Source organism: Hypomesus transpacificus, unplaced genomic scaffold, assembly GCF_021917145.1.
Source record: "Hypomesus transpacificus isolate Combined female unplaced genomic scaffold, fHypTra1 scaffold_30, whole genome shotgun sequence".
Classification (NCBI taxonomy): Eukaryota; Metazoa; Chordata; class Actinopteri; order Osmeriformes; family Osmeridae; genus Hypomesus; species Hypomesus transpacificus.
This window is the reverse complement of record NW_025813826.1, coordinates 2,826,139-2,844,714: the sequence shown is the minus strand read 5'-3', so window position 1 is coordinate 2,844,714 and position 18,576 is coordinate 2,826,139. Positions and strand designations below refer to the sequence as shown.

Sequence of the window (18,576 nt, the reverse complement as noted above, 5' to 3'; positions counted from 1 at the left end):
TATTTATTTTATCACACTGTCTGCAGTAAATTGCTGTTGATTTTACAAAACATGAAATGGCAACATTATCTAATCAACTGTCAAAATGAAAAATATGTTTTAAAGACTTGTATTACCATGCCGCATAGGATTTTGAAATGTAATTAATAAAAACTGGTACTGTCTTGCTGGTGGATAAAAAGCATAGATTATAAGCTAAACATTGGCCACCTTTGTTGTTCCTATCAATAAAAGGCTTGCTGGATTTTCTTTTATATATATCATTGGGAGCAGACCCTAGGCCATCTGTTTTCAGTAATGGCTTTGGTATTACAAAATACATCTCAGATGGGGATTCAGCTCTCTAATTATTGCTTCAGCTGTCTTCAAAATACCCCAAAAACACACACCACTTTACTTGAATAAGAGACAATCTGCATAAGAACTTCTCTCATGAGCACATGCTCACCTGGGGTAGGAAGTCCTGGTAGTTGTGTTTTGGTCCTAAACCATGTAATGATGTGTACACAAGAACAAGTACTTTAAACTCAGGGCATTTAGAAGCCAATGTAGGACTCTAAGAACTGGAGATATGTGCCCAGTTTCTTTGTTTTGGTAAGAATTCTAGCTGCCGCATTCTGGATGCGCTGCAACTTCCTAATAATTTTTTTGGAAAGCCTGTCAGAAGGTTTCAATAGTCTACCCTGCTTGCAATAAATGCATGGAAGAGTTTCTCAAAATTCTGTCTGGACAGGAACCCCCTTATTCTTGCAATGTTTCTAATATGGTAACACGATGATTTGGATACTGCTTTGATGAAAATATACAATTTGATAATCTGACACTGTTTTTCCAACTGTACACTGGCTCAGTCTGGATCAGTGTCATTGCTAATTATACACAAACTGCATATTAGCTGTTTTCCTGCTTGCCCGTATGCTTAAGCAAACCTTAGTTTACTCTTGACAGGAATTGTTAAGCTAAGGATCTAGACATTTCTTTCTTTTAGTGATTTTTTCTTCTTCTTTGAGAACCATCTGGACACTTCTGTCCACCCCTCTTCAGTGTTTTCCAGGATGCAACTCCACATCCTCACATAAACTGGAGGAAACAGTAAAGTGTTGTTTAGATTTACAGTGCAAATATTTGGCAGCAAATAGACTGTCGTAACAGAAGACTTTTTTCTTCCTCCGAAAACTTTATCTTTTTCTTCTTTTTTTATGGATTTTTTAAACCAGGCTGAGCCTGAAGGTTTTCAAAGTGAGGCAGTTCTCTGTTCTTAATGCACGCATGTGTCTTCAAAGGGACAACATTACCACTAACTAGTGAAAAACATCCTCTGAATTTTATGGTAAAGCTGTTGCCTATTCTCCGCTTTATTGCGCACCATCAGTAGCTAGCCAGCAACATAAAAGGGTCATTTTGGGTGTTTTGTGCAAGCACCCATCCATGCAGCCATAAAACATAGACCTTGTCAGAAATAATGCTGAGCTGTAGGCTAAATCATGAAAATTGTTTCCATAGTAAGCCAACTACATAAAAATGAAACATATTGGGGCGCCCTGGTAGCTCACTCGATAAGTGCATGTACCATTACATTCTAGTTTAGTCTTCTGCACTTTCTAGATGTTTTATTGTTTTTCTGTGAGATCACACATTATGTTAATGGTATCTGACAACTGTAATTTGGTTTCAAATGGCAAATTAGCAGTTAGCAAAGAAGAAGCGTTACCTGGAAATGTGTGTGCCGTCTGAAGACCCAACAAGTGGCTGTTCACATTAGAAAAATGATTGATCTGAAAAACAAAGGACGAAATTCGAATGCAAAAGAGAAAAGGCTCATGCGAAGAGCAATGAAGAGACTGGTGAATGAATGGAGCAAGGTGAAAGTCAATGTTACGGAATCTTGTACAGAGGGAATGGCAAAAACAGTTAGTATTGCCAAGCAAGCTGAAAGCAGTAGTGCTGAAGAACTTCCATGATGACATGGGCCATGTGGATGCAGACAATGTGCTCCTCTTAGTCAGGGAACGGTTCTATCCCATGCAGTGTCTAACCAACGAAGAAGAAATCATAAAAATATTCCAAGATTTTAGTCCTTGTTTTGGGTATCCTGAGAAACTGCACCATGACCAAGGGCGTGAGTCTGAGAACAGCTTGTTCAAACAGCTCGCAGGAATCTCACATTCTCAAACCACCCCCTACCATCTGCAGGGGAACCCGGTGGAAAGGGTGAACAGAATGCTTTGACAGATGCTCCATACTTGACGAGAAGAGAAGAGTGCATGGAGAGACCATCCAAACCAGACACAGAGCAACAAACTACTCTCCTTTATTTCTGTTGGATGGTAGAGACCTTTGGTTGCCCTTTGACTTGTAACCAGGTAGTGACTGTGGTGGGAAATGAGGGACACAACACTGTGGCTGGCCCTGGAGAAGCAGGTTTATTGGGAGAGCTCAGAAGAGGTGAGCTTGCGGTCAAGCGTCGCATTGCAGGGAGAAGAGGGTTTGCTAACAGCTCGTGGTGCATGGGCGGTTGGGTGTTTTCTTCTGTAGAATTTGCTCGTCAGAACACAAACTCAGGTAAGTGTGTGGATTTGTCTTCTTAGCAACTCTCCTCATGGACCTCGCAGGGTCTTTATGGGAGAGCTGATATGGGGGAATTGAGGTCAGGTGTGCCTCATCAGCCTCTGCCCAATGTGTCCTTGTGCTCCTGGGTCCTTGTGCTTGTCGCTTTAAGTGAGTGGTCAACTCATGCCACATGAAACACAGACATAACAGGAATTTGCACAGTGGGCAACATAGATGCAAGAGGCATTAAACAATTGCATCAGATAAAAGTTAGATATTGTCAGCAAAGAGAAAAAAATATCACGACAAATGTGTTTTAAAGTACATTTCTAAAAACAGGTGACAAGAGCATTGGTGAGAAAACTTTGAGATAGTGGTCAGAGGACAGAAGAGAGTAAACAGGGTGATAGACAAATCAGGAGAAGGACCAGGGTACAAGGTGCAAGCTGAATTGGGAGACACCTTTGTGTGTTCGGTAAGATTGTATCGTCACGGCTCACGCACAGAAGTAGATGCAGACTCAGACACAGGAGGTAGCTTCCGAGAACAATAGAGTTGATTTAAGGCAGAGAGTAGTTGGGGACAGGCAGGTGGTCGGTGCAGAGGCTGGCGGTGAAGGTACAATCCAGTATCAGGTAGAGTAGTCGTAGTCCAGTCTAATCGAGGTCTAAGCTCAGGAAATCAGAGCACAAGGCAGGAACAGGTAACAGCTATAAGGGGAACGCTCGGTAGAGACACACAAGACAAACTGGCACAGGACAAACATAACCCACCTGACTAAACACCCTGCTAATGAGCAGACAAGACACACCTGGAGGGCGTGAGGCCAAACAAAACATGTGAACACACACACAGATGTGACTGTTGTCCCCAAAGGGAAATGTGTCTTGCGTGCTGCAGTTTATCAACACAAATCAATACACAATACAGTTAGATCCAGAAAATTACATGTACAAGGCATTTATCAAATAAGTAAATGATTTACAAAACATACAAAGTGATGAGAATAACGTATTACACAAGCCTTTGGCCCAGAGTATTAAGAGCTTTCTTGATACAGGGACAAATTTGTTTTTTGTATTTTTTCATTCTAGTAGCTCGTCTGTTGGATCGGACCACATAGGCCAGCCTTCGCTCACCACGTGCATCAGTGAACCTGGGCCGCCCATGACTCTGTCTCCGGTTCACTGCTCATGAGTCTAGGGGCTAGGCCTCTAAATGAATAATACATAGGGGTGTGTGAATGATGATTGTTTTCAGCCACCACATCAACGTCTAATCATTCTGACGGTGTGATTGGAGAGACACAAACCTTTCATGAATCACGTGAACCCTGTCAAACGATAATTTCTGCTCTCAAATCTGCTCTGGTTTCTATGTTAGGTTGAAATGTGAGGGCCATTTACTTTTATAAATTTTTTAATGAGCAATTTAGACTAAGCATGGGACTTAATATACCAAACACTGGGTTTGCCTGTTCAACTGTAGTTAAGGTTGTCTCATCTCTGCTTCACTTTGCTTCACCTCAGATCTTGAACTTGCCACATCATTATCCACTCATGAATTATAATTGTTCAAGCCAGGGTGTGTGACTGGTCCTTTTTCTTTCTGAGACTGCCTCTTCACTCTAAATATGACAAACACTCTGACATTAAAATGAGATTTCAGTTGTTGCTCAGAACCAGAGTTTGCAGCTTCAAGTGCCAACAATGTAATATTCAACTTTTTTCTTAAACCATCCTCCAGGGAAGCAACTAGCAACTGTTGGTTCATGGGGTTGGGAGTGTGAATATTCATAAACATGAACATACGTTAACATACTGTTGTACCATGGTTAATGGTTAATCAAATATCTCCTTGCCCTCCATCATTTCTACAGGGGGTGCAGGATATCAATGGTTGGAGCATTTGACTGCAGATAAAGAGGTCAAATCCCCCCCCCCCCTGTGCTGTACATCTCTTTGGATAAAAGCATCTGAACTAAAATAATATTGTTAATATGTTTTACCTCCAAATCCTGATTCCAGAAATGGCATTAGTTTAATCCCATGTTTCTCTGGTTCCAGGTCTCTATCCCAGAGATACACCTGCTAGAGCTGAACGCAGGGATTACCCTCCAAACCCACCTCCTCCTCACAAACGGCTTTTGAACTGGATCTGCATGTTCGGTATGCCATCTTGCTGGATTCCATCAAATAGACAGCTTTATAGTGTTTTTCCATTTGAAATGAATGTTGAGCACATTACATATTTACTTTTCCTGGCAGACTTCCCCCCTCGGAAAAAGTTATAGGTGTTTTTCAAAGAATTGAACTTCACAAGTGTTTATGCTCCTTAAATTTCCATAGGTAATGAATGGTACAAAAACTACACAGAGATTGAACTGTGGAGGTACCCCTGGAGTAAAGAAACCTGTATGAGTCTTGTCCCCCCACACAATCAAATTTAATCTGTTCAGTCTTTTTTTACAAGCAATGTCACAGAGGTCTTCACTCATGCCAATAAAACCCTCACAGCCTCGACACCTACCTACCTGCAGATTTTTTGTTTTTGCGGAGTTAGAGTAAATGCAGAGTTAGAGTAAATGTAATAATGTAACATGACTTTATTAGTTTTGGTTCATGGGATTCTGTCTAATAGTACAACACAGAAATGCATTATGCTGCAAATGTATGTATTAGTGGGTTGGATCCTATGCTTGAAGGTTGGAGCTTTTTTTATTATACTGTAAGGTCATGAGGAAAGTGTATGTGCCGGTAATTTACAATGTGGCACTTTTTCCAACCCCTAACCCCCACCACCTCCCTAAACCAGATGGAGCTGAGAGGTGAAAGAGTTACCTTTCCTGAAATAAGCCATAAACATTACATATGGTAATGGAGTGTTTAGTGTGTGAGAGGATATTGGTACGCTATCTGAACTAGCCTTACGTAAACGCCTGTTTCAGCTGACTCCATAGATCAGCGAGCTGACGTCAACTACATTGTATGTATAGCTGGAGAAACGTGGATGAACAGAACATACGTTTGTACTGTCAAGTCCCAAAAAGTTATCTACTGGTTCCAAACACGGCATACGTATGGTTTTGCTGTTTGCTAACTGTTATAGGTTATAGCTTTAGACATGGTGCTTCAGGCAAAGCTTAGATGAGACAGACAATTGCCTCAACAACCCCAATCTGTCACATGGATTTCAAGCCCAGGCATTGCTCTCAGACTTCACCGTTAACATGGAAGATATTGTGCTGTTCTTGTTTTGTCTGATTAAGTAAACAAGAAATCATGAACAATTACCAAAACAGACATAAATCAAATTAGAATGGGATTTCTCTGGCAGGATTTTCCAGTGCTCACTGCCTATATTGCACACTTTTAAAGATTTCCCCTGGGGCCTCTTTCATGCCCCCCACTTCCTTCATTCTCCCTTTCACACAAACACATACACACACATACACACACACACACACACAATAGGAGTTAAGAGCTGTTTAACATTCGTAAGCTTTTATAGTGGTACTGCTTTATAAATATGGTATTGTGTGCCCACTTTCTTTGCCAACAGGCAGACTAATGACGTGATAGATGAGTCCCGTGGTCATAACAAAGTGTTTTACAGTGTATGCGCTGGACACACAAGTCCCTGGCACAGAGAGAGGCTGCCCTCAGCCATAGCTGGAGAACTGGGTTGTACCAGGGAGTATTGTATCTGGTACAAACAAACCAATGAGTGCATTCGTATTAGGTTGAAAATACAGCATGGGCCTTTTTGGCCATGTTCTTTACATTTACATTTAATCATTTAGCACGCTCTTATCCAGAGCGACTTACAGTAAGACATTCCCCAAAGGCAAGTAGGGTGAAGTGCCTTGCCCAAGGACACAACGTCATTTGGCACGGCCAGGAATCGATCCGGAAACCTTCAGTTTACTAACCGCTCAGCCACCTGACTCCCTCTTTAATATGGAGATTTTCCCCCCGCCCATTCAAGGACACCTCCAAAATAATGCACTTTCCTGTTATTTAAACCTTATGCTACCCCACACAACTATGATCTCAGTTACAGTGGAAATACAGGAATGTCTGTCTGGATCTCTGCAGGTCCCTCTCTTCCAGCTGTGGACAGAGGGATAGTAAGAGGAACGAGACTGGAAAAAGAGTCTGCTCATATTTCAGCCGGCTGAAAGAGGAGATTGAACTCTTATTTGTCCAAGCCTGCAGGGCGCATAATGAACTACATCATGTTTCTGTTAGAGGACCAGTATCAGGCGATATATCAGCCGTGTCAGCGAAAACACTGGAGGGGGGGGGGGGGGGGGATCTCCACTGCTCTGATCCTGATGGATGTCCTGGTGGATTTTGTGTGCCCCCACTTGAAAGCAGCATACTGTTCTGTCCCCCCCTCCCCTCTTTTGAGCACAGTAACGGAGGAGGGGTGACGGGGGGGACGGGATGGACTCAACATTATGCTGGCTTCAAGTGCCTGATAATCCACGGACCCCGGCACTCATACGTTATTCCGCAGAATGTCAAAGCTCAGTATGGCCAATTTGAGATTGCGCCTCTCTACGTTGAAGAAGCTATTCAACAGTCAAAGGAGTGTAACGTAGCACAAGGTGATTCCAGGAGCCGGTCAGACCTGTGAGAGTGGACAGGAGCCTCAAGGAGCCCTCTAGTGGTGGCTGCAGGCCATTGTCCCTGCGGCGCTTCGACTGACCTCGAAATCATGACTGGAGAAGAATTCTGATTTATCCCTCACAATGCAAAACAGTAGGAATTTACAGCAGATCTACAATTGAAAACAAACGGACTAATATTGATTTTAAAATGCTTCATTGGGGATTGGGGTTCCATTGAACTCTATCCATCCATCCTCCCACCCCTCCTTTATCCATCCAACCATCCACCCATCCATTATCCATCCAACCATCCATCCATTTCCTAATTTATCCATCCATCCGTCCATCCACCCATTATGGAAGAGTTGAGATCCTCCCCCCAGAAACACATTCCCCCCCACCCCCCATTGGGGGGATTCTGGGGGTCTTGCATCCCCCACCTCTGATCCCTGGATACGGGGGGTCTTTTCCCTCCTCATCCTGCAAGGCGAGGTATTCCAAGACAAACGCAGCTCTGGCAAGCATCCATCCCTGTGGGCACGCCTGGCGCTGGCTAGGCGCTGCCCTGCCAACCAGCCGTCAGCTGCCAGCCTCCTCTCCAAAGTGAGAGCCATGCGTATTCACGGATCGCTTCACTTTGTCTCCTAGCCTAGATTTTTCTGAAAGCTCCATGCTTAAATAGAAACAGGCCTGAATGTGGTTTTGGCCAGGGATTGGCTGTGGTTTGGATTTAAACGCAATCCAATGAGGTGTGGAGGGGTGCCCCTGATATTTCCCCGAAGTGCTTTGTTCCTGATAAACATCCTTCATCCACTTTGAGAAGAAATGCTTTTACTGTTCACTTTTCCTTCCCACACTACTCCTTGATTATGAAGGTGTTGCAGAGTTGGTTGACGACCTGCACAAAAAACAGTCAAACTGTACTGAATTTGATTACATGACTACACCATTTGTATTTCAGGATAACCTTTCAAATGTTCATAACTTTATGTTTAAATGATGTTTTGACAAAAAGGTAGTGTTGGTGAATCTCCACAAGAGGGAACCATTGTGTAGCCTTTTACGCAGACATTTTGACCACTATCCCTCGACTTCTCATGACACACTAACAATATAGTAAAATACCACAAATACTGCTGTGATCTTGTGAAAACAGCTTTCCACAAACAAGGCCTTATGCTATCGGTTCAAAAACTGAACCTTGTCATCATCATATCATCATAGGTCTGCAAGTCAAAGAAGGGAGGGGCCACGACCTGGCATGTCCAACCCAAACAGATATTGTGTGACCCCATCCACCTGGTGATGACAATGTGTCTGGGCTCCGTGACCTCTGTGACATCCGCTGGCATTCCTCCACCTGCCCCGTGGTCTGCGAGATGGGATGACAGAGTCATGCTCCATAGTAGGGTCGGTGGGCTTGCACTCTGATGAAGCCAGAGGAAGGGGTCTCAGTCAGGGGCACCGCTAATCATTTTGGGGCGCATGAAGAGATTGCAATTTGGGGCCACACCTCCCTATTTTGGTTATGTCTGTTTTTAAATTCAACATATTTTCAAAATATTCAAACCCCCCCCCACACACACACACCAACACTATTCACCCCACTTCGACACCCTTGGTCTCAGGTCAACATGGATCTCAGCTGGTATGCTATACCCCAAACGCTGTCAGCAGGATGGAAGGACGTGAAGTGCGTGCATCATGAGGTGATCAATCACGTACATGTTTGATGTAGGATCTCTGAACAATGTCGGCAGCATTTCATATGTGAGGGAAACACATGCCCGTTACTGTGTCACGTTAATCGCTTCACTGCATCTTACCACCCAGGACCTGTCTGTAGTCTGTGTTAAGGAGCTCAGACTGCACTCTGTAAAACCTTCAGTTGACTTGGCCTGCTATGACACACACACACATGAAGGTGCAGACTGTTGATTGAGAAAGGGGCCCCCTCTGTTAAACTTGAGACTGAAAGGATTTCTCGGCCCGTCTCTAGCTTTTCTTTTCTTTGAGGTTGAAATGAGGTTACAGAAGGATTTGAAGTAGTGCCTTCCTTTCCACCGTTGCCTTTTCGCCCCACAGTGCAGTCTGGAATTATTGAGCTGTAATCCCTCAGTCGCTTTGTCAGCCTGGCAAGGTGAAGATAAGAGCTCTGTGCAGGTGCTTTTCTGAGGCAAAACTCTGACCACCTCTACTCATCGATCCTCCTCTGCTCTTTCAACGTTGCATTAGCCTTCGTTGCCATCATCATCCGTTTTGAATGGATATTTCTCCCATAATGCCACTGAACGAGTGAGCACTATTCAATTGGCCGTACTCTTGAGTTGAGTGAAGCCTTCTTAGACCTCACAGCTTGTTTTTCACCACCCAGTCAGTGCTTCATCCCGCTGCCCACCCTGCTCCCCAGCTCAAGGTCAATGTCAAGGTGAACTTTACTATCCCACAAGGGGAAATTTATGTGGTCATACACGTCCCGTTGAAAACAAAGGCACACACACCCACAAACACATATAGATAGTCAGCACAATCGTCAAGAAGAATATCTTGTGCAATGCTAGCACTATAAAATATACAAATATACACTATCAAAATACCCAAACCTAGTAACATAGGTGTATGTATCTATCATTGAGTAATCGGATTGCTAAAGGCACAAATGATTTGCTGTAACTGTTTCCTTCTACTGGGTTCTGTTTGACCTGCCACTCCTTCAGAAATACAAGAGAGGATGAAGAGGTTTATTGAGGATCTGGTCAGCCTTTTCGTTTTAAATATGGTCAATGTACAGCTGAGCCGCAGACACTTGACTGATCCCAATGATCCTACATGCTATCTTGATCATTCACTGCAGTTTGGCCTGATCTTGAACACGCATGTTTCCAATGGTGCAGATCAGGCTGAAGGACAGAACACTTCACTTGGAGATGGAACAATTGATTACAAGATTAGTATCGATGGAAACACCAGGATCTGAAGCGGTATTGTGGCCTTCAGTTGCACAAATTGAGTTAAATCAACCTAAGAATGCAGCCGTGCAAATGCCTTCACAGCTGCACGCATGCCATACACTTATGTCACCCAACCAAGGGCAAAATAGTCACACATTGGGGGTGACACATTTTGTGGTGTAGAAAACTAACAATAATAGGCCTACTGAGTCGAACTTACCTTAAACGACATACTGTACTTGTAGATAGAAAGTAAGCCAGCTATCCATCTGACATTTACGTCATACTCCTAACAGCAAAATATTGTGCTGTGAAAAAAGTCTAAACTCACTGTAACCATGGGAGCAAGGATGAGTAAAGTATGACATCAGTTCTAAGAGATTCTTATTTTGAATTTTTTATGAAACTGGAATCGATTTTGGAAGGGACACGATCAGGTCTGGACTGGGACTGAAAAACGGCCGGGACTTTGAAATGCAGACCGGCCCACGACTGTGTATTATTATTATATATTATATATTTTTTGCATTATGCCGTGGCTGTTTGACCGGCCGTTCGGGAAATCTCCTGACTCTCTTGACGGCCAGTCCAACCCTGAACAAGATACATACATTATAAAAGTGTAACACAGAAAGTCACATCAGCCCCATTTGAAATGAAATGATAATCCTACCAACATAAACATGCCTATTATATCGAGAGGGGACACATTTTCCTTCCTAGAACATTGGGAGGGGCCTGTCCCCCAACCCCCCCCTAGGAATTTTGTCCCTGAACCCAACAGTAACAGACAGCAATATTCCATGTGTTAATGTAGCGTGATTAATCAGTCACTCCATTAACAAACACTATGGATCAGGGAAACCCCAAAAGCTTTTAGCACATTGCATGTTTCCGTTGCTGCGATTCTCTGGCATGAAACTTCCCTGTGGATGTTAAACCTGGGCTCTGGACCGTGAACCTCACAGTTCAACCCTCTAGTGCATGCAGTGGGTTTACAAACACACACATGCTTACATGCGCCCACTTCATACACACATGCACCAGCATGCATGCACACATTTATTTAAATCTCCCTCCCTCTCACACACACACCCCACACACACACACACAGACACATCGTACCTAAAGCACAGTGCTAATCTCAGCTCTCTGGCAACTAGTGCTGGCTGGTTTGATGCTTCTAAGCCGACAGGACTTAGTGCCAGACTTAGGGCCAGACACACATACCCCTGGCAGGCAGGCAGAAGCCAATGTAGGATGTATTTCCTAATCAATCTGCCTGCTTGATTGTGGTCCCACTGTGTGTCAGAGGCATGGGGTTGAGGCATCGCGACTGTTCAAAAAGACGAACAAAGTACAATACAGTACAAGGGTTCAGGACAATTGGACAAGAAACGAATGGAGCAATAATTCTCCTTTAGAATCAATCCCACTTTATAGATCGGTTCAGATATGAGCAGATAGGAATAACCTGTTTTGCGTGCATCGAACAAAGACTAGCACACAGGAAGCCTGCATGACTTGAAGGCAGACTTCGATTGTAAAATTGATCAGAAAGGTGACAAGTCACCCCATGGCGACATACCCCTCTTTTCGTGTGTCTAGAGCTGTCGCATTTTATAACCCTCAATTTGCAGAGAGCGTTCAGGGTAAGATGAAAAGGGTGATGGAGGGGGGAAAAGAAAAACACCTTTTCCCCCGACACCACCACATAGCAAACGTTGCCCTCTGATTCCTACAGCCAGTCAAGTCATCTTGGTCCTCTACAATCTTAGTTGCGCTTTTCCGCCTGAAAGGACTCTTCACGATGCTAAAGATGATCATGTGTTGTCGCTCTGCTCCAACACAATAGGTGGGAGGCTGGTGTAGGAGGTGTGTGTGCATGTGTGTGTGCGCCTGTGTGCACTTGTATGTGTGTTCGCACGAGTGTGTGCGTGTGCGCGTGTGTCCATGTGCACGTGTGTTGGTGTGTTTGCTTCCGCCACTGCAGCATCTGCTCACCTAATGTGAAGTGTTCTAAAGCAGGGGAAAGAAAGTACGAGGTGTGTCGGCATACAGTGTGCACGTTGCGTTAATGCGTCTGAAAATAAAGTGAGAGAGCACCTATTTATAGCTGGGAAATTGTACTCATATAAGAAGTGGAATATGGCTTTGAGGCTATAATATGACGTGTTGAGAAGCAAGACGGCGCTGAACAATTTGCCCAAAAGGTTCAACAAAATGTTTGTGCTGCTCACTATCCAATGGGAACAGATAGGCTCCTTTATTTTCTTCTGCTTTACATAACAAACCCTTTCTCTGAGGAATAAAATGGGTTCGCTGAGAGACTACGTTCACTGCCATCCTCACACATCCCTCAACAAATACAAGTGCAAATACAAGCTGAGTGGAGTAGGATGACCTAGTAAAAAAGCCTAGCTTTTGTCTGACCTGACTGAGTTAGAATGAGAAGTGAATAAGACAGAGGTCCTGGCGGTCTTGAGCACACAACCTTAGGGCCTCATCTCAAGGCCCGTCTCTGCGCTACATTACACAGGGCAGAGCCACAGCATGAAGTCACACAACCCCCCTCCAACATACCAGGAGACTCACACACTAGCGCTGCTGCTAGCACTGCCCCCTCAGAGAATTGGTGCTCGCGAACTGTTCCCCGGGGAGAGGGGGAGAGGCAGGCCATTCGGGAGCCATCTCCGACCCCAGAGCTGCAAGGCCAGGCAAGCTGGGTTGAAGGAGGCAGCTGCTTCCATGTCACCGATGCACAGCCACATGAGACAGCAGGCGGGGGATATCCTCGTTACAGACTTTCTCTGACCGCGGACATGCCATGGGGACTCTTCCTGTCACCTTTAGAAGAAACGCCTGCCAGGATCGCACCAAATAAGCGAGGTAAACATCCAACATGGCTGCTGCTCTAAATGACCTGGACCTCTCTAAATCTAATACTGCAGGGGATTCAACAGGGGCGACATAAAGTTTTACTGGTGCACAGGCCCCTATTCATATTCCTTTTTTTTCTTCCAAGCTTGCCGCGTACAATAGACTACTACTCGGCTAGCTATAGAAACTGCCCTTGCTTAACCCACTACACAACAGTTCAGGGATGCAAGTTTGATATCAGCTTTGGCAGGGACATCAATAGTTTATGCAAGCGCACGCAAATACTGTTTTTTGAGCTTCATGCAATATTGTTTTTATGTTTAAGTCGATCGCTTTGTAATGTTTTCTTAGCCTACCTCTATTCTGACTTGTGTGCCGAGTCGGACACCTGGACTACTGTGTGCGTGCTGCAGTGGCTATTTGGCAAGCTCAGAAGAGCGCGCTGACATGGAATTCTGCGGGCATCGGTTTGTGTTTTCGGTAAAACTTCTTTGATTTTACAAGCGTTGATTGGAATACTGTGTTTATTTTTTCCGGGATTATCAATCTAAATGAATGCACTGACTAATAAAGTAAATTGTTAGAACTCAAACTTTAGATTTTACCGGGATACAGCAGATTTATACTGGGGCTCGTGCCCCAGTAAAAAGGGTCTAACGACGCCCCTGGGATTCAACATCTAATGCTACATGTAATACAATTTCTAATGCTGCATGTAATACAATATCTAATGTCAAATGGAATACAATATCTAATGATATATGGAATACAATAATACATGTAAAAAGATCCCATTCGTGGGTAGCACATGGCAGTTCGAAGCCAAATTAGAATAACAGCTTTGTGTGAGCTCTAATCTAATACAAGTCACATCAAGAGGTCTGATATGAGACAAGTGTGACCGGCCATCTATATCCTCCCCCTGGATCAGCCTATTCGCTACAGAGCAGTCCTGGATGGAATATGAATCAGCCAGGCCATTTACGTCTCATGTCCATGGAGTCTAATGGACAAGAGCTCAGGAAATACACAATAATAAAAACAGTTTATATGGAATGTATCTACTTCACTTGTCAATTTAGGCCTCCAAAAAGAAATGGTGCATGTAGGACAAATACAACATCATCTCTGACAAGCCAAACCTCTAATTGTTCAGGAACAGCCACAGCAACTGAGCCCTTTAATGTTTACCCTGTTGTGCTCTGTTTTGAAAGGCTTTGGGAAATAAACCTCATTTGAGTATTTTGATCCAAACATAACTTGATGAAAGAAAAGGGGGGTTAGTGTGAAGACGGCAAAATCAGCAGTCTGGCACCAGAGTGGCTCATGAAGGTTAAAAACAAGGTGAGTCACTCTCTGGCGTCTGAGGGATTTTGATGGAATGGAAAGCAGAGTTTGAGAGGAAAAGGGTGAAAGTTGATATCAGCTATTGGCTACATTCCCCAGCTCCTGTCCCTGTACCAGTGCTACCTGTCATGGACTGTCATTTATTTCTGCATCCAAGCTTCTTCCCAGACACTGCTCTTTCTCCCTTGTACTGTGTGTTTGTGTTTATTTATGTGTGCCTCCGTATGTGTCGCCTTGACATTTTCTAATATCTGGTTGATTGCACCTGCATCAACTAATTTAATTTAATCAATGTAATGGACAATAAAAGTTGTCTTATCTTACCTTATGAATTCAAAGTCAAAGTAAACCATTGCTATTTAGAGGGATTTGTGATGAACAATACAGTTGAACAACTTGACCTCCAATTTAGTTTGCATGTTGTGTGTTACTTGTCTTCATCCTGAATGTGAGTCTGCTGGGGCTAAAGGGGTTGTGGTTGTAAACAGAATCAGTAATGTACTTTAATATAACCGAAGCTGTCACTTCTCTGGGCTATTATGGTATGTCTGATTCCACCTCCAGCACGCAACTCAAATACCTCATCAACCTGGGGCTATATAACTGCTGTATGGCACACACACGCACACCCACACCTCACATTACTATACAAGCACCGTTTTTTTGACAGCACTCCCGTATTCTGGGTCACTGGGGGTTTGGGGGTGGTGGTGGTTGTGGTGGTGGTGGTTGCCATGGGCTACAGATCAGTGATTGACTGACGGTGACATTCTCTCTCTTTGTGTGGCTTGTCATGCTAAAATGGCATCAGCTAAAACAATAATGTCAACCTCATGCAGTTACCGCTGTGATGAATTCATAGAGACATGGATGCCGGTACTAACATTTGTGCTATCAATTGTGTATAACAGACTATTTATTAGAGATGTAGTTAAAGAAGCACTGGCAAACAACTGCCACAGAATGTATCCCCCTGCAATGCGTTCTGTCATTGTTCCTGTCAGGATCACATCCCCTGAGGACCTAACCTTTGGGACGATGGGGATGGCCCAGCGATGGGCATATGGGATGATTGTTAACATGAATGTGCATTACAAGGGATGAGCGGCACAGTCTAATGAGGTTTCTGGTCATCCGTCATCACCAGACTGTACAGGAGGAGAATTTCTCGTTCTAACTGAACCACCCAACCCTGGCTCGTCTCCTGTGTGGGTGTGGGTGTGTGTGGAGATCTGCAGTTGTATCGCACTCATTACACTGTGTAATGGAGCCGTGGCTTATCTCGATGGAGATACATGTAGGAGATGTACAAAGAGAAAATAGAACATCTGCCCCTGACACATTTTGAGCAGCCACAGGAGGCATGCTGTTTGTGGTGGTGTGATCAAACGGCTCGGCTCTGGGGGTGGTGTGTGTGTAGGGGGGGGGGGGGGGGGGGGTAGATAACACAGACACTGTACCTCTCTCACACAAAGATCGAGCCCAGTCCAGCCCCTCTGGATTCAGAGAGCAGAGTACTGCGCTGGAGCTCAAGGACAGAGCAAGGACACGTAGGCATGGTGAGGTTCCCCCTGTTCCCTCCACTGAAAGTGTCTGACCTTGATATTCTGACCTACTTGATGAAATCAGCAAACCAGATTGCGTCCCTGGATCTCTTGTAATAAATCTTCCTTGGACGGAATGCCTTTAGTTTGTTCGAATTCAATAGGCAAAATGAATAATTAATGATGCTAGTCATCGTATTTATTAGCACATTATTAGTTGAAACTAAAGCCTGTTTAATGTAGCTACATGACTAGTGTCAGGCTGCATCATTAAGTCAGGCTGCTTTTGTAAGGGCGGTCCCAGAGAGAACGGCAGGTGTTCTACCACAAAACCGGCACTAAACCTCTGATTACTTTGAAACTGGTGAGGCACTGCCGTACAGCCACAGTGTCAGAGCCACAACTACTACAGCAACCCACCAATGGGGTAGGAGCGGGGCGGAGAACAGTCGACGATTGTACTACAGAAAGGCTATACAACTGCAAAAAGCAGTGGAAGCGTCTTCTGTTTTGTAAACGCGTTTCGCTCATCTGGTCAATGGATTACACAGTTTCTCTACAAGTGCAACATCAATTGACGGTGTTTCCGACACACTTGTACCAGGGCTACAGTTTGGAGTTACAGGTACCAGAATTAAATTCCTTCGGAGTCATTTATTTTGTCTGTTGCATCTTATATTGTTTATACAACTAATCACGCATTTAAATAGATTTGAAATGTATGTTTTTATTTTTATTTTACAATAACATAATTTTTTGTATTTGCTTCGTTGTGAGAAATATCGGCATCACTGACATGGCATGGGATTTTCAATGCGCACTACTGGCAGAGGAAAATATTGTGTAGGCTACGCCGTCATGGGATGTTTTAACGACACATGTTTAAAAGTATCCGCCACGCCATTCTGCAAAATTGTGCAGTTTAATGGATTATGCATTGCTATGCTGAGATTTTAGAATATTGTTATCAGATGCGGTTTTGAATTTGAAGCCGCGCGCTTCGGACTCCTAGAAAACCATTCCCACTATTTATAAAGTCTGGTGACATCAAGCCAATATAACGTCTTGTGCCTTACACTGACCATTACAGTGACTTAAAACTATTGTTTCAACACTGCATGTTAAACACAACCCTGAATATGATATGGTCATGTTGTCTTGTTGACAATTCAACAAAATAAACATGCAGAGAGCACGTTTACACTAACTCCATCCAGTTTGGCCACTAGGTTTACTGTGACAAGCCACGCTGACAGGACATGCTCGATGCAACCTGGTATTTAACGCACCAAATTCTTCTAACATCTTTTTTTGCCTGATGTTTGTCAAGACGATCCTATCTCACTTACCCTACATAATGTGTGTCATTCAAACTCTGTTTCACATGCAGTGAAACATTTGGATTAGACTACTAAAATGCAGGCTACACAAGGGAAGTTTGAGATGCAACAACTCTGTTTACCATTGACAGCTTGCATTGCACCTCTGCGTCTATGACGTATGTTCCCCAGGTAATGTCAAGCTTATCTTTTTGCACCGCTGCATTTAATTCTCTGTCATCTCAAGATCCCCATAGTATAGTGTAGCCTACGCTTTGTTGGAGAAAGATTATGTCCTTCTCTTTCTGCCGTGTTTGAGTTGTAACATAGCTTCTCTGTTATTATGAGGTATTCATTGTAGTTTCAATCTTTTCGAATTTCTTCTGCCCTTCCTATTCCTCTGAATGAAAAAAAAAGAAAGTGAAGCATTCGGTTGTTCAGCGTCAGTGGACATGGCTTTATGTGAGTGGGATAACAACCCTGAAAAATGAATCCACCTGTTTCACCTCTCTTATGCATTGAAACAAGTTTCAGATGTGATTGTCTGTGTCCCTGTCCGCTCTCTCTGAGGCCTCATCGAGCCGGCTCAGTAGTTCAACACTGCTTTACTCAGTAGCTCAACACTGCTACCTCTGTGCTCAGTAAACTACTGTTGGTGTGGTGGCCAGAGTTGTGAAGTTGCATAATACTGGGTATCTGTGCGGACCACCAGGTGGCTCCGTCAGTGCACTACCAAACTTTGTTTTCCTCTTTTGTCTATGATATCTGTTTCCTGACAGTGATACAGGCTGGCTGGATGGGTTTGCTTTAGGAGATATGATAAACGTCCTTTCCCCCCTCAGTTTTCCTCATTTGATATTGCATGAAAATCGATCACAAGGAAAATATGCTTACCACACCGCCCATACGAGTTCTCCAACTTGACATCGGGATGAGAACCTTTATTGGCAAATGTATCTGTTCGGACGCCGTTTATTCATTCTATTTGGAAAAAGCTTGAAGTCGTAAAAAGCTTATGATCCTTTTCCTGCCGTCAGTCATGTGTGGGAGCTATATATAAGCCGCTTTGAAGTACTCTGCTTCGGTGTCATCAATAAATATCTGCTTTGGTAAATGAAAAATGTGCCTTCCTTTAAAGTTGTTTAAAAAAAACCTTATGTTAGGTTTCTGTTTTCCTCAATGCTGTGTATCAAACAGTGAGCGGATAGGACTGGAACAGGTCCATTATTATAAATAGCTTACGTAACAAGTAACTTCAATAAGGCCAGCCAAATATATTCTCAGATCTTAGTAAAAAGTTGAAACTGCTTAAAAGTAAAGAGCATGAGGTAGATCCAAATATATCACAGAAGCAGGTCAAGAATACACAG

At 43.7% G+C, this 18,576-nt stretch overlaps 1 protein-coding gene across 2 annotated transcripts in view; it reads left to right on the top strand.

The window, feature by feature from the left end:
- The first annotated feature begins 16,333 nt into the window (after nucleotides 1–16,333).
- Nucleotides 16,334–18,576, top strand: part of zmat4a (zinc finger, matrin-type 4a) — a 65,223-nt gene continuing 62,980 nt past the window's right edge. For both annotated transcript variants that reach the window (XM_047015466.1, XM_047015467.1), the window contains exon 1: nucleotides 16,334–16,512. In XM_047015466.1, the coding sequence (XP_046871422.1) occupies nucleotides 16,426–16,512 (87 nt within the window). In that variant the 5' untranslated portion in view covers nucleotides 16,334–16,425. The remainder of the gene's footprint in view (nucleotides 16,513–18,576) is intronic.